General features: G+C 48.9%; 1 protein-coding gene across 1 annotated transcript in view; it reads left to right on the top strand.

The window, feature by feature from the left end:
- Positions 1-15963, top strand: part of GPC1 (glypican 1) — a 208207-nt gene that overhangs the window by 166277 nt on the left and 25967 nt on the right. Inside the window, exon 3 of the mRNA XM_071437117.1 lies at positions 11572-11963. Within this exon, the coding sequence (XP_071293218.1) occupies positions 11572-11963 (392 nt within the window). The remainder of the gene's footprint in view (positions 1-11571; positions 11964-15963) is intronic.

The raw sequence follows: 15963 nt of genomic DNA, 5'->3' as shown, positions 1-15963 counted from the left end.
AACAATAAATAGTTTGTCTAGAGGCCATTCAGAGCAGAGGGCAGCACTAATGAAGAAGATAAAAAGCCAGCTCTGTCTCACTGCCACAGCTTATGCAAAACTCAAACAAGGAGTTTTGATCTGTAAAACCATGTAATGGGGATGCTCAAGCTCCTCTGTGAATACAGAAACAAATCATGGGGTTGTTTCCTCTGCTTTTTTTGCAGAGACAAATACACCTAATTCTAAAGAAGTAATAATTCACTGATATTTTTCTCAATGAAAATAATACTGCAAAGAGCCTGACTGAGTGACAGATTGGTTCATGGTATGTTTTATAAGGAAGGAAGAAGTTTAAATAAGTTTATACATATTGAAATGTATAAAGGCTTCATTATTTTCAGCCTCAAGAGTGTGGATGGGAGCAAGGGCAGCACCCTGAGGTGTTGTGCAGGTTAAGGTGCAGCTCTCTGGAGCTTGCTGAAAGGGGCATGTCCTGGTTTGAACAGACAGGTGTTTGCTAAGGAAGGCAGGAGCCTCCCCTGAAATGGAAAATGGAAAATGTAAACCCCCTCCCTCCAAATTGTTATGATTTTGAAATGAAGGGGCAAAGATACGGGAGCAGGAATAACAGTTCTTTATTAGGGAAGAAAATAAAATTTAAAAAAAATGCAGTAATACAAAACCCCACTGCCAGAGTCAGAGCATGCCCTGCCCCCTGTGTGTCAGGGGGTGGCACAGCCCCATCCCATGGGGGCTCAGCCCTCCTGCAGTGCCAGCTGTGGCTCTGCTGGAGCAGGGATCCTGCACAAGGGGGGAGTTTTCCTCTGCAGCTCCAGGGCTGCTGGAGATGGGCCTGGGCTCCCTCTGGCAATGCAGGGCAGCAGAAGCTGCTCCTCTGGCAATGCACTGGGCAAAGGCTGCTGGGCTGTGCCAGGCTCACATTGGATCCAGGTAGGAATGCTTGGCTCCTGCCCTGGGCAATGCAGCATCTCCCCATGGGATGCTGGGATTGGATCAGCCTTGCAGGGACACTCAGTGGCCATGGACAGCAGAGATCTCCTGCAGGGAGGAGTGGCTGGGGGAGAGATAAAGAAAAAACTGCCCATGGACAGCAGAGAACTGCCCCAGCTCTGACAGATGGGGATAGAACACACAGCCCCATTTCCCAGAAAGTCAAACTCAGCCTCAGTGAGGCTGCCTGGGATGGTGCTCCTGGGAAAGTGAAAACCTTCATGGGCACATCCCAAGCAGATCCACTGTTTGTCTCATTCCTGCCATGTCTCTGCAGCTCCTCACCAGCTCCAGTGCTCAGCTGGAATAAGGGAGTGAAAAATACCTTTGCTCTAGAGGTGTGTGCTGTAATCCAGGGTGTATATCACACCTTTTAAAACTGCCAGCAACCCTCAGTATTGTTAAACATCTGAGTTTATTTTGCCCTTGGAGAAATGGAGCCCTTCAGGTCTTACTGAGTAAACCTGGAAAGGAACAGGCAGTATTAGCAATTAATTTTACTGCCTTTATGTTCCTGTCAGTGATAGCTGTGGTGCTTATTGCTTTGCCTTTAAATGCAGGCTTTCTTGGAGGAAAAAAATGAGAGCTAAATTTATCTCACAAAATTTCATTTATCCAAAAGTTCAGCTTGCTCTGGCTCAGTTATCCCAACTCCTACTACAGTCCAGAGGGAGAGGAGTGGCTGTAAAGAAGAGCTCAGCTCATGTTAAAGAGGGAGGTGCCTGCCCTTCCTCAAGTGAGGACTGAGCTGCCAGGTCAGACTTGACTCCCAGGTTATGAATCCCACCCACACATCTCCCCAGTCCTTATCTAACAGAGAGGTTGCTCTGAAATCTGTTTGATAAGGGCCTGCTGGGGCAATATTTGCAGTTCATCATTTGCTGCAAGTCTCTGGTTGTAGCATAGGTATATTTAGAAGGTGCCATGATTAAAATCCCTTGCCAGCTCAGATCCCAGGAAAACACGTGGGTAAAATAATCTTCAGATGCACATCTCTTGTATTTGCTTATCCCACCCTGGATGCAAACAGAGCAAATCCCCTATACAAGGGCTTCCAGTCTGTGAGGAGATTTCCTCACAGCAGCACAGCTCTTCATTCTCTGCCAGGCAGGCTGGAGAGGGAGCAGGCTGGGAATTAGATGGTTGAAAACCCCCTGGGAACAGTCTAGCCTGGGTGCAGCTTGCCTTTGGTTCTCACCCTCTGTTCTTGTGCCCAGGAGCAGCAGTGCAGCCCTGCTGACCTGCTCAGAGCCACACAAAATGAGCACACCTCAATGCCAGCCTCTGCTCCTCACCCCACCCTCTGGAGCAGCAGTGCCCTCACCCCACACTGTTCCCAAGTTCCCAACAAGGAAATTCCAGGCCTGAGCTATCAAGGACCTACCAAGCAGCTGGCAGAATGTGTTGTGGCATTTGATATCCCAGGGGCTGTGTGGTGCCTGAATTCCTCTCCAGGCAGGTGCAGGCTGCTCGCTCCAGCTCCCTCCTCACCCTTACACTGCCAGGCAGGAGGGAATGCTGGAGCAGGCTCAGATGCTCCAAGAGGGGGGAAATGATGCCTCAGGTTTTAATCTTTTTCACATTCTGTGCTGCTTTATTGTCTACTTCTGAGCTTCATATTAGGGGCTGGTGAGCTCTGTGCACTGAGCAGGGAGACAAATGATCCAAATCTCAGGGCCAAGAGCACAAACAATGGTGAACTGAAGAGAGAAAAACAAGAGGGATGGGATTGCATAGGCTAAAGCTGGAATTGGACAATGAACTGCAAGATGCAAATGGAGCAGAACTGATCAAAGTGAGAGACCCCTTGACCTCATGTCCATTTTGTGCCCATTTTGGTTCATCTTGGGTGTAGCCCTGGCTGGGCTCTTGTGCTGCCCAAGGTGGATCCATTGAGGCCTTTTAATAAATCCCTGCTTTATTCTTTAGCTCTGTCTGGTCTCTGCTCTAGGTCAGCCTTCACAGGGCATCACTGGACTCCCATTAGTGCTGCAGTCTATCACAGGCTTTGCTTCTGTGTCCTGCCTGTCCTACAGATGATTTTGTGTTCTTTACCCCCAGCCCCAAGTATCTCTTGTCTCTGAAGATTTGTTGAACTTGACTTCAGAGGTCTCTTAAGGTTTGCACAGAACTGTTTCCAAGAGTCATGAGGATGGAAATACTGAGTGCATTGGGATTATCAAAGGCTGAAGTGGTTTCTTCACAAGCCATGTTTTGGAGAGAGCTGCTGCTGGGGCTGGAGAGGGTCTCTGTGGCTGTGCTTGGGACACCCAGGCTTGTTGCTGTTCCCTTGGGTGACACCCTATTGGGCCCTAGTGCTTCTCAGGAGGACAAGCAGAATATCCAGCTTCCCACTGTTCCTGGAGTAAAGGCCAGCTCTTTCCTCTGGGGAGCTTCCCTGCCAGGGAACATCCTCCACTCCCTTACTGTGATAGCTGCCTCCAGTCCTGCTTCACTGAGATAAAGGCAACCTGTCTTGGAGCACTGTACAAACAGAGGAAAGGCAATATGCAGAAGAAGAAATAGCTGCACATTATTACATCTCTCTGCCATTGAACACCATGAAATGAAAATGTTATCCAGGTCCTGGCAGGAAAAGTGCAGATTCTTTGGAGTGACTGGAGGTGCTTCCTCCCGGGCAGAACTCCTCTCCTCACCAGCAGAGCCCTGCTCCAAGCAGCATTTCCATGCAGCAGCATCTCTCCTTTGCAGGAAGAGGTTTTTGTTGTCTCAAAAAGCTCTACTTTTCCCTAGCACAAGAAGCAAGCTGTCTGCTGTATGTCCCAGTCTAAACCAGTTTATGGAAGGCCAGCTGTTGCTCTTACCCAAAGTCAGCTTGAGTAAGAGATTGTAGAGATTCTGTCAAATCCTATATCCAAAGCCTGCTTTCACTGTTGCTCGTAGTGTGTCTGTTCTATCAACTAATCCATCTCAGGAGACTTCAAAGACATTTGCATCTGTGCCTTGAGTAGTTAATTAAGCTGAAGAAGATGGAAATTAGTAAAGGAATTATCAGGTGAACTAGCTAAGGGGGAGGCAGCAATACACTGTGTTGAAAGATGAGCTGCTGGCCTGGAGGGAGGTCCCAGTTGTGGTTCTCAAGACAGGCCTAGACCCCATCCTAGTTAACAGTCCCATTAAAAACTGGCACAAATGATAGGAAATGCAGTCATGAGATTAATTGGTGGCATAGTGCTGGGAAAAGTTGTCACTATTGAAGAGGATAGTGGATAACCATGACAACCAAAACAATAGAAATAGGATGAAATTCAATATTTCAGAGTTAGGCATACAGCTAGGGATTAATTGGTTGGAAATAGCAAGGGGGAGAATTAGGGATGTACCAGTTGGTGGCAGAAAGTCTGTGAAATGCTAATGTGATGTGTTCCTAAAAAAGGCAAGTGCAGTCCTTGCAGTATTCACAGTGTTATTGCCAGTGAAGGAAAGGAGTTGTTCTTTGTGCTTCTGACCACCCACACCTAGGAAGAGTTAATGCCAAGCAGAAGAGGTGAAGAATAGAGCTAGTGGAGTGATCCAGAGGACTGGAGAGCCTGTCAGGTGTAAAGAGGGGAAAGTACCTTCATTTGTGTAGGAAGGCAGCATGGATGCTGAGAATGTGTGAGACTTGGAGAGTAAACGTCTCAAAGAGTGAACTCCAGGGAAAAAAACCCAACAATTGAATTACAGCACCATATTGGCAAAGACCAAGTGGATAAAGAAAGAACTTTGACCAGAAATTGAGAAAAGAAATCCTCCTATCAGAGGAGGTACCCTGGACTGACCTTCCAGCAGGATTGAGGTCAAAATCTTGAAGTGCTTTTGTGCTGGGCACTGAGCAGCTTTAGGAGAGTACAAAATTGATCTTGCATGGCAGAGCTGGCACTTTTTGTCTCATTAACCCACAACACCTCTTCAGTTCTGTGTTCCCACCCAGTACAGGCACACACTCCCAGGACACACTGTGCAGAGGAAATATCAGTCAAGTGGCTCTGTGGAGCAAATCCTAAAAGTTTTGAAGTTGTATTACCTGGAGGCATCATAATTCTTGCATCCCAGCACACTCATTCACACCACTCATCCTTTGGCTTCTAGAGAAAAGCTGATTTTATCTCCATTTTTTTGGGCCTTTTTTTTCAGTCTGAGTCTTGGTTTATCCTGATGCCTCTCTGGTCACAGCCACCAAGCAGGGGTGTTGGGAGGGATGTACAATGGGAATGATCCAGAAGACAGCAGAGAGGGACTGTGTTCTCCAAGAGGGCTCAGGACTGAGGAAACAGCCCCAGAGCAGCAGTTTTACAGGAGTGTGAAGCTGTGAGGAGAGAGAAAAATGGCACCAGCATTGCTGCATCCAGGGCTGTCTGCACGTGGAGCTAAGTCACTCAGTCTCACTGGGGTTATTTCCTGTGGAAGGACACAGCCAAGGTGTGAACCAGAGTCAATCACTCCTCTTGGATTGATAGCAGCTCTTCAGCACAGCCACGGGTAGTGCTTAAATTAGTAATAACAATTTTATAAATAAAGTGTCATTATACTTGCTGAAGTGAATAAAATAGGCATGAATGCATTAGATTTGGATTTTAATGGCTTAAACCTGTTGCTGAATTATTCCTCCTAATAGCAGGTTAACTGAAAAACAGCATTAGAACCACCTGGAGAAGCAAATTGGTGTTGGGAAGTGCAGCAGGGTATTAAATGGGAGCTCAGCTCAGGGGCTCTTCCTCAGACCAGCAGGGCTGGCACTGAGCAGGAGCTCTGCTGTAGCAGACACCTCCATCTCTTTCTTTCCCTGCTTTGGCTGGGGTTCAGGACAACACAGAAGCAGCTGCATTTCCTCTCCTGTTTCAGTCCAGTCCTGACACACCACAGTTTGTTCACAGAGTGTTTGCCCAGCCTTCCTCCCGAGCTCTGTGGCTCTGGCCCTGCTTGAATTCCACCACAGGCTCAAGTGCTTGCTCAAACCTGAGAAATTGATCCTCCAGACTGAAGATCTGATACTTCCTCCTCCTCATGGTGTTGCCCCACCTCCATCTGTCCTGGCAGTTCACGGCAAGGCCCTCAGACCACAAACAGAGCTCACCAGGCGAAGCTGTCTGAGCAGCAGGAGGGTTTTCATTTTACCCATTGCTGCAAAAGTTTTGCAGCATTTTCAGAAGAACACCATTGGTGTTCCTGCAGTCTCAACTCTTCCCAGTTGTAAGATATTTTGTACTATAGCTTTCTGCTTAAAATTTTAACAATATTGAGATTGAAAGTAATTCAGTCACCTTGCTCCATTTCTCATATTTCTTCTAGCATGCCTCTCAAATTTGATGGGGCTTGAAGGAAGCCAGCTCTGCTGCCTGCCTAAAGAGCATTAGGGTCTTCCTTCAGTGATCTCTTTCCCTCCTGTATCCATTCCCATTCCATCGTTGGGTTAGTTGGAGAAACCCCAGAGTGTTCCAGATGTTGAGTGATCAAATGGTAGCAGAGAGCTTGGATAGAGTGCTGGGGGGCTGAGGAAGGAGAAACTCAAAACTTTCTCTCTTCAGAGAGGAACTGCCGCTCCCTGCCGTGCTGTTCACAGCTTCCCAATTTGAATCCAGAGTTGTGAAAATGTGGAAACTGTGAAAATATGAGCTGCGAACACTGGGAAGCTGCGAAGCAGGGAAATGGGTGGGGATTTGCAATCTCTCTTGAATGCCAAGGTTATAGATTCTGGTTGAAAACTTAATTCTCTGAGAAGTAAGTTTTTGTCACTACAACAGCTAGAGAAAACCAAGGTGCCAGAATTGTTTTGGTTGTAGAAACCTTTCATTTCTTTACTCATAACTTTCTGGCATCTTTGCATTTGAGGCAGAGTTCTTGAGACCTGGCCTCTGCCAAAAGACAAATTTCCTTTGAGCAAAGCCAGTTGTCTTGTTTCTGAGCCTGGAAGGGAGAAGCAATAACAATAGTAATAAAACAGACTTCCATTTCATTTTATTTTTCTTTTGAATACTTTGCAGCAAAAGGATGTGAAAGGTGATGTTTCATGTAGGAGCAGCCTTGGTTGAGGAGCCGTGCCTTGCATTGGCCCAGGGAAAATTGAGTTTGACTGGTCTGAAGTACTCTTGTTGAAAGGCACCTGCTGGGCTTGGCACTGTTGTGTCCCTCAGCTGGCAGTGCTGAGGAAGGACTCACCTGTCAGTGGCTGCTGAAGGAAACTTTTTGAAGGAGGGGAAAGCCAGTCATGGATTTAGCAGGTGACTTGCAGGGAGGTGTCTCTGGCTGGTACTGTCAAATTCCTGGGGCTCCAAGAAGCCAAGGACAGCCATGAGTTTTTCAGCACAGGCCCACAGAATCTGTAGCTGCTTTCTTGTGACTCGGAGTGGAAGCAAATTCATCCTTTCAGAGGGAAGGACCCTCTGCAGAACCACCTCAGCTGTGCTGCTGCCCCCAGGGATGGGAGGGCAGTGGTGCCTCTTGGAGACAGAAGGGTTTTATAGCTACAGCACGGGCTCCTTGGGAGCCCTTTCCCTGCATCCCTGCCACTCACAAGGTGACAGAGCCCTGTGCTGCAGTGTCTGAGTGCAGCTGAGCCCTTTCCTTCCATCCCTGCCACTCACAAGGTGACAGAGCCCTGTGCTGCAGTGTCTGAGTGCAGCTGAGCCCTTTCCCTGCCACTCACAAGGTGACAGAGCCCTGTGCTGCAGTGCCTGAGTGCAGCTGAGCCCTTTCCTTCCATCCCTGCCACTCACAAGGTGACAGAGCCCTGTGCTGCAGTGTCTGAGTGCAGCTGAGCCCTTTCCCTGCCACTCACAAGGTGACAGAGCCCTGTGCTGCAGTGCCTGAGTGCAGCTGAGCCCTTTCCCTGCCACTCACAAGGTGACAGAGCCCTGTGCTGCAGTGTCTGAGTGCAGCTGAGCCCTTTCCTTCCATCCCTACCACTCACAAGGTGACAGAGGCCTGTGCTGCAGTGTCTGAGTGCAGCTGAGCCCTTTCCCTGCCATTCACAAGGTGACAGAGCCCTGTGCTGCAGTGTCTGAGTGCAGCTGAGCCCTTTCCTTCCATCCCTGCCACTCACAAGGTGACAGAGCCCTGTGCTGCAGTGTCTGAGTGCAGCTGAGCCCTTCCATCCCTGCCACTCACAAGGTGACAGAGCCCTGTGCTGCAGTGTCTGAGTGCAGCTGAGCCCTTCCATCCCTGCCACTCACAAGGTGACAGAGCCCTGTGCTGCAGTGTCTGAGTGCAGCTGAGCCCTTCCATCCCTGCCACTCACAAGGTGACAGAGCCCCGTGCTGCAGTGCCTGAGTGCAGCTGAGCCCTTTCCCTGCCATTCACAAGGTGACAGAGCCCTGTGCTGCAGTGCCTGAGTGCAGCTGAGCCCTTTCCTTCCATCCCTGCCACTCACAAGGTGACAGAGCCCTGTGTTGCAGTGTCTGAGTGCAGCTGAGCCCTTTCCTTCCATCCCTGCCATTCACAAGGTGACAGAGCCCCGTGCTGCAGTGCCTGAGTGCAGCTGAGCCCTTTCCTTCCATCCCTGCCATTCACAAGGTGACAGAGCCCTGTGCTGCAGTGCCTGAGTGCAGCTCATGGCTTGGGCCTGCTGCTGGCACAGAGAACGTGGTGGCAGCAGAGCTCAGGGGCTCAGGGCCGTATCCAGCTGTGACCTGGGTGATGCTGCTCCATGGGCTCATGCCCTGCCTGAGCTGAACACTCCAGTGGTGCTCTGGGAGCCAGGGCAGATCCTGCAGTGGTCACCAAGTGGGAGCTGATAGATGCAGAGGGATATCCAAAGGATCCCAAGGGACCTGCTGGCCCTGTTCCTGGTAACTCCTGGTAGCAGCAGTGGGGACTTGGAGCACCCCCTTACCTGAGGGTCCCCCACCCTCCATGGCTGCAGATAATGGGCTGCTCCCCCTCACATAAATCATTCCCTGTACCTGAAATCAAGGTAGAATGGCAGGAGCCTGAACTGTGCCTCAGCAGGTTGTCTTATCCCAAGGCCCTGCACATCCTTAATCTGTGACACATGCCTAAACTCTTACAAGGTTGGACATTAGCAGGCAGGGTGTTCAGGAGAAGATGCAGTGTTCCTGGGAGATCCCAGCTGACACTGTACTAAGGAGCAGGGATGTTGCATCCCTCTTGACAAACTTCACTTTGTGCTACCTTCTGATACTGCAAAATGGGCATTTAAATTTCCTGCCAGGTCAGCCATTCATCACAAACACGTGTAGACTTAATTGCTAATTAATTTTCCCTGGCTACTGTAGACTTTTTTTTCCCTCAGTGTGTGAAATCTAGAAGAACTTTGCTAGAACCAGCCACAGATGAATTGGCTGTAATCAGTGTTCCCTCACTTGGGTGAGAAGTAACAGTTCATCAGCCCTTAATTAGCTCTGACTTTTTTGAGAGCAGTCTCCAATTTTTTGACAGGAAGATACAGATCTTGTTTCTCTTGTAGCAAAACAAAGAAAGTAATTTTGCCTTGAATTGACAAATTGGGCTGTGTTTGTTGGTGTTTTCTTCCTGCTGATGGTGAGTGCAAAGCTGCATGTCTTACCTCGATTGCTGAGCAAATTGTTCAGTTCGTGTCTCTTGTCACACAGAAGAGAACACTGATTGTACAAGGAAGGGAGTTGGAGCTCAGTTTAATTAACTTGTGAATGGGCAACCAGCAGTGTTTGGAGTGATACATTAAGGTAGGGAAGAACTTTTAGATTCCTCCTCAGCATCAGAGAAACTTTGTGTTTTGTTTCTGTTGCAGGTGAGTGCAGCATCTCTTTTTATTGATCTGATGGGATCAGCTTTTGTCCTTTTTCCCTATTGAGAACCCCCCCATTGCAAGGTCATAGGTGACTTTGATGCCCTGATACCTGGTGTCTGTAGGGAGAAATCCAGTTTTAGTGGGGAAGGTGCATGATCAGTCATTTGAGAGATGGAGGGATCCCAGTGAAAATGATTGGAGATACAAACTTCCCACCCAGTCATGTTGAATAAGAATAAATTTCTTCCCAAAGTACATTTGAAAACCAGTTTTTATTCAACATTCCAGATAACAGATTTTTACTTTCTCCTTCTGCATAAGTAATTAAACCAGCTAACACCTAGTTTGCTCACAGTCTTTTAAAAACAAAAATCTCTTTGATCAAATTTTAATCTATTAAGCAGCACATTATAGGGGCTGGAGAAGGCCAGGCTATTAATGTTCAGTGTTGCTTTATTAAAATAGCACAGGAATTTTCAGTGTTAGCAACCTGTGGAGCAGATGCAGAGGGTTCTTTTCACTTGGTCAATTCACCTGTGAAGTTTTAGCTTCATTCAAATCTGAGAAATCAGTGAGAGGTTATTAATATAGGAAAGCTTGTATGGCCCTTCTCAGTCAGTGAATATAAGTAAGATTTATGGCTCTGAGCTTTACTAGTTCTACAGTTTTAGAGATCTTTAATTGCAGTCAGTGCCATTCCCTCAAAAAACACTTTGTTTAATAAAGCTTTGTATATGCAGTATGCATTTTTCAGGAGCTTCTCTTTCTTTTCTTATATGTCTAGCACCGTGAAGTTAATTTATGTACCTAAATACATGCTGTTTGATTTTAATTGAATAACAGTTTCCTTCCAACTAGAGCTTATCACACATCACCAAAAAAAAATAGTAGTTGTTTGGATTTAAAGAATAGTTTAATCAGGTTTGCTTCAAAAAGACCCTAAAAGTACAAGTGTAATGGAAATTAAAATTATTATTTAAATTATTTTTCCTCTGACTGACTTCAATGATGATTAAAGTTGCTTATGTAAATCTATTAATTGGATCAGGCCAGTCCTGCTATGAGTTCCCTACTGTGCAGTCTCAGCCTGAAGGTAGCTGGCAGTTGAGATGATGGAAATACCTAAAGATGCTGGTAAGGGAGAAGTCAGATCCTGTCATTCTTACCCTGCTGTGTGTAGCAAGAGTCACATTTCTGTCACATCTGAGACCACTGAACCAGGGGTGTAAAAGCACTCTGTTATTCATGCTGGAACAAAAGCAGGATGCACACCCAAGTAAGCAAATGGGATGAGAAGCCCAGCTAATGTTGGCCTTGGTTAAAAAGCCCTTGAGTTAAAAACTCCCTGCCTCGGAGTGCCCAGGAAGATGTGCCTGTTCCTGACATGGACCTGGGCTCTGGCTGTGCCCAGAGCCAGCCTGGCTGCCACCACCAGGGATGTCCCTGGGCAGGGTTGGCATGTGCTGGCAGCCCTGCTTCATCTCACCAGGGCTTTGGAAATAACGTGTGGCAGCTTTGGGTTTGTGTAAGCAATGCCAGCTGCGAGGAAAACTTAGGAATGACACTGAGACACCTTGAGGATTCAGAAAAGAGACCCAGCTTTGCTTCCAGGTGAGGCTGCCAGAGAGGCCCAGACCAGGGTTCTCCGGCATGAAGGGGCAAGGGGGGCTTCCTCCTTCTGTCTTCATGGCTAAGGCTCAGACCTGAGTGTGGGTAATGCTGGTTGGAGGAGAAGCTCTGTTAGGGCCCTTCTCTGTTCTCAGGGTATCCAGTTGTGCTGCCCAGTAACACAGCCTGCTGGATTCCAGCTTGTCTGGCTGATGCATCACCTCTCCTTTCTCATCTTTCAGGTTATTTCCAGGATTTGTTGAACAAGTCAGAGAAGGCCCTTTATGATGCCTTTCCAAGCCTGTATGGAGAATTGTACACTCAGAATGTGAAGGTGTTCAAGGACTTGTACAGCGAGCTGCGCCGCTACTACCGCAGCTCCAACATCAACCTGGAGGAGGCCCTCAACGAGTTCTGGACACGGCTGCTGGAGAGGCTCTTCAAGCTGCTGAACCCCCAGTACCACATCACAGACGAGTACCTGGACTGCATGGTCAAACACGCCGAGCAGCACAAGCCCTTCGGGGAGGTGCCCAGGGAGCTGAAGCTGAAGGCCACGCGAGCCTTCATCGCGGCGCGCTCCTACGCACAGGGCTTCCTGGTGGGCAGCGACGTGGTCAGAAAGGTGTCCCAGGTACGCTGGTGCTCCCCCTCCTCCAGCCTCACCTTGGCTGCAGCCACCCAGCCACTGCTGTTGGGAGGGGGGGTTGTTTCCCTTGTTTTCATTGCAAAGCAAGCAGATGCTTTCCAGTTTTAAACAAATAACTACTCGAGTATTGTAAACCAAAGGTGACTCCAACAAAGGGGAGAGAGAATGATGCATCTGACTCCATCATAGAAGGCCAATGAATTACCTTATTATACTGTACTATGTACATTGTATCTAAACTGACTCTGCCATGCACTCACTCTTGCTCACAACTGCTCACCCTGCACTCGTCTCTGATTCTCTGGTGACTGTCCCGTGACAGTCTGACACACACACACACACCTGGCCCTGATAGGCCAAGGGAACAAAACATCCTCACTTTGGGTGAACAATCTCCATATTACATTCTACTTTAGCACAACACAGGCACAGCAAGCGAGATAAGAATTGTGTTTTCCTTCTTCTCTGCTTGTCTCACAGCTTCTCTCTGTTCAGAGGGCATGTGAATACCACACTCAAGGGTTACCCATCAGTGGGAGGGAGCAACAAACCTGGACTTCTACAGGCACTTCCAACAACACTAAAACACTGAGATGTAACTCACAACAAATCAGCTTTTGCCTCATTTTAGCCCCTGCAGCAGAGATGTCACTCAGCCAGGCTGTGCAGCCACTCTGCTGCTTGCCCAGATCCCTTGTGCTTCCTGACGTGCCTCTAAATCACACTGCCATGTTTTCCTCCTTGATGGGAATGTGTGCAGAGCTGGATGGCCACAAGTGTGCTGGGAATACAGGCACAGGGATCCTGTGGCTGTTTATGTAGCCTTTCTATTTGTACAGCTTCGGTGTACAGAGAGGGGGAGTTTGTAGAGTGCACTGGGATCTTCAGGGATGAAAGGTGCTATATAAATGTAAATTAATATGACTGAACCCAGGGTTCCAGAAGAAGGAAGGAAATTGTATTCTTTACTGCAGAAACAGCCCTTCAGAGCCATAAGCAAGTGATTGTCCTGAAACAAGATAGTCAGGCTTTCCACACAGGTAGCAAGGAGAAAATCCATAATAAAAAAAAAAGGCTTGCATACCTCATGTGGAGATGGGAATCAGCAGGTGTGAGAATCAGGATGTGATTAAACTGTGGATGTAGAAATGCAGAACCACAATTCATCTCCTCAGAAGGTACATGTGGTGACATGGAGCAGAGGACGGTCCCACTTAATGCAGCAAATCCAGGCTTTGATCTCAGGAAGAAACATTAATGTGGTAACAGTGACAAATGCTTTAATTTATCAATGTGGGACTATAAAACTGTTCAGCTACCCAAAAGCCTTTGTACATCTCATTAACATCACACTCTCCTGGCACTTAAGACAGATAAAAGAGGAGAATGATGTAATTTCAGGGGGACAAAAGCAAAATACTTTTCATAAATCCTCTGAATGGCAGAGATTTCCAGCTCAATGGGCATGATCCTGCCTGTAGCTGAGGCTGGTGGGTAAAACAGGCTGGCAGGGAAACTGCAGGCATGATATCAGCCAAAGGGAAGGACCTGAGATACCAACATGCAGCAGATTTTTCCCCCACCTTCATGTAGGCTTCTGGCCCACTGGATTTTGATTCTGGTTCCCCCTTTCTGAATTTCCCTTCTCTTGGGCATCACTTATCAAACAGGATGTGGGGAACATCCATTCCTTCAGGATGGGGGGTTTTCTAGGAGGGTCCCAACCATTCCTCTCTCACGGGAGCCCTCCCTGGCATTGCAGTTAACCCAGTGTGTTGCTGTTGCCTGAACTGAGTCAGAAAACCTCAGCACAGCCTTCTTGAGAGCTGATTTTATTATGAGGACCAAAACTGGCTCATTTTCTCTGTCTTCTTTACCACCATTTTAGTTGTGGATTTACACTTGTGTCAAATAGATGTGAAATGCTTGACACAACCACAGCTGGTGCCTTGGTTCTAGTAATTTTTCATGTTGTTCTGTACTTATGACATCAGAAGAAGATCAGAAACTGAAGTTCAACTTTCCTGTCAGCTGGTAGCAGCAGTCTTTAAAAGTATCTTTTTGAGTTGGAATTTCATATGGGGCACTGGTGAGGAAGACTGAGGAGGCCTGTTGAAATGAACACCTAGAAATCAATTAGCTAGCTTTAGACTTCAGAAAAAAATAGATTTTATTTATTTATTTATTTGCAAATCCCAGGAAAACTACAGATTTCTACTAAACCCCTCCTGGTTTCAGCTTCTGGGACACTTCCAGTTCAGTGTCTCCTCTGTATCCTGTCCCTGTGCAGAGGCAGCATTACTGGGCACTGCAGAGAAGGGCTGATGCTGTTTGCCAGAGCTCCTGGCTGTCTTTAAGTGGGGGAGAGCCTGCCTGAGTGAACTACAGGCGTGCATTTCATGAGATTTCTTTAATCCCTGCTCCTTCTCCACTGTGCCCACAGGGTGTTTCTTCCCCAGCCTTCAGCTGCCCCAATCTCAGAGGAAGCCACAGCCTCAGGCAGCCCAGGGATAGGAACAGGAGCCACGTGTGGGAGCAGCCCCTCTGAGACCTGCTGGGCATAAATAGTTTGAGGGCAGAGGAGGAGAAAATGGCAGAACCATTTTTCACCTTTACTGCCATCCAAGCTTTCAAGGCAAAGTCACCCTGACCGACTGCAGGCTCTGACACCAAGTCCTAAAACTTCTGATTGGTGCTTGCTGCACTGGCCTGGCCTGACAGAGAGAGCAGTGGCAGTGCTGCCATCTGGGCTGGGACCCAGGCTGGGCTTGGTGTGGCTCTGGCAGGGCAGGATGGATGTGCAGGCTGGCAGCCTGCCCTGACACAGTGAGGGGTTACACGGGCCATGCCTGGGGAGGGGGGTCAGGGCAGCACCTCTGTGTTCATGTGCAGGTTCTGTGTTCCTGTAGCTGTTCTTTCAGCACAAATTGCAGGTTTTCATCTAAGTTGCACAATGAAGTGGGTTTTTCATTGCTGGCATGAAGTAGCAGCCACCAAAATGGCAGCAGCCACAAAATCCCCAGTGCAGGGCACTTGAAGAAGGAGTTCCCCCAGGGATGCTGCATGCCAGAGTGAGAGAGAACACATCTCCCAGTCCTGTTTAGGATCCTGTTCGTTGGCTGTGAGATTGGCAGCTGCCCAAAACCAGCATTTGCTCCAGCTCTGAGCATCATGCAAACAGGAGAGGGCCTCGTGCTGGTGGAGTCACTGCCTGCCAGCTGCTGCCCAGAGACCCTCCCTCCCTGCTGCCCAGAGACCCTCCCTCCCTGCTGCCCAGAGACCCTCTCTCCCTGCTGCCCTGAATGCTCCCTCCCTGCTGCCCAGAGACCCTCCCTCCCTCCCTGCTGCCCTGAATGCTCCCTCCCTGCTGCCCAGAGACCCTCCCTCCCTGCTGCCCTGAATGCTCCCTCCCTGCTGCCCAGAGACCCTCTCTCCCTGCTGCCCTGAATGCTCCCTCCCTGCTGCCCTGAGACCCTCCCTCCCTGCTGCCCTGAATGCTCCCTCCCTGCTGCCCTGAGACCCTCCCTCCCTCCCTGCTGCCCTGAATGCTCCCTCCCTGCTGCCCAGAGACCCTCCCTCCCTGCTGCCCTGAATGCTCCCTCCCTGCTGCCCAGAGACCCTCCCTCCCTGCTGCCCTGAATGCTCCCTCCCTGCTGCCCAGAGACCCTCTCTCCCTGCTGCCCTGAATGCTCCCTCCCTGCTGCCCTGAATGCTCCCTCCCTGCTGCCCTGAGACCCTCCCTCCCTGCTGCCCTGAATCCTCCCTCCCTGCTGCCCTGAGCTCCTCCCTGCTGAGAGCAGCTGCTGTGCACCCCCCTGGGAAAGACGTGGTGGAAGTGAGCTGGGACACTGCAGGACTGGGGGAGCAAAGCTGGGATGGAAGGAATGGCAAGGACTGAGAGGTGACCCTTGATAAACACCAGCAGAAAGCCCTGAGGGCGAGGCAGGGTGACAAACAGTGGTGGCTGTGACCCTGGCTGGGTTTG

This window comes from Agelaius tricolor, unplaced genomic scaffold (assembly GCF_023055355.1).
Source record: "Agelaius tricolor isolate 1412-34295 unplaced genomic scaffold, bAgeTri1.0.p SCAF_12, whole genome shotgun sequence".
NCBI classification, from domain to species: Eukaryota; Metazoa; Chordata; class Aves; order Passeriformes; family Icteridae; genus Agelaius; species Agelaius tricolor.
This window is presented reverse-complemented; position numbering and strand designations above follow the sequence as displayed.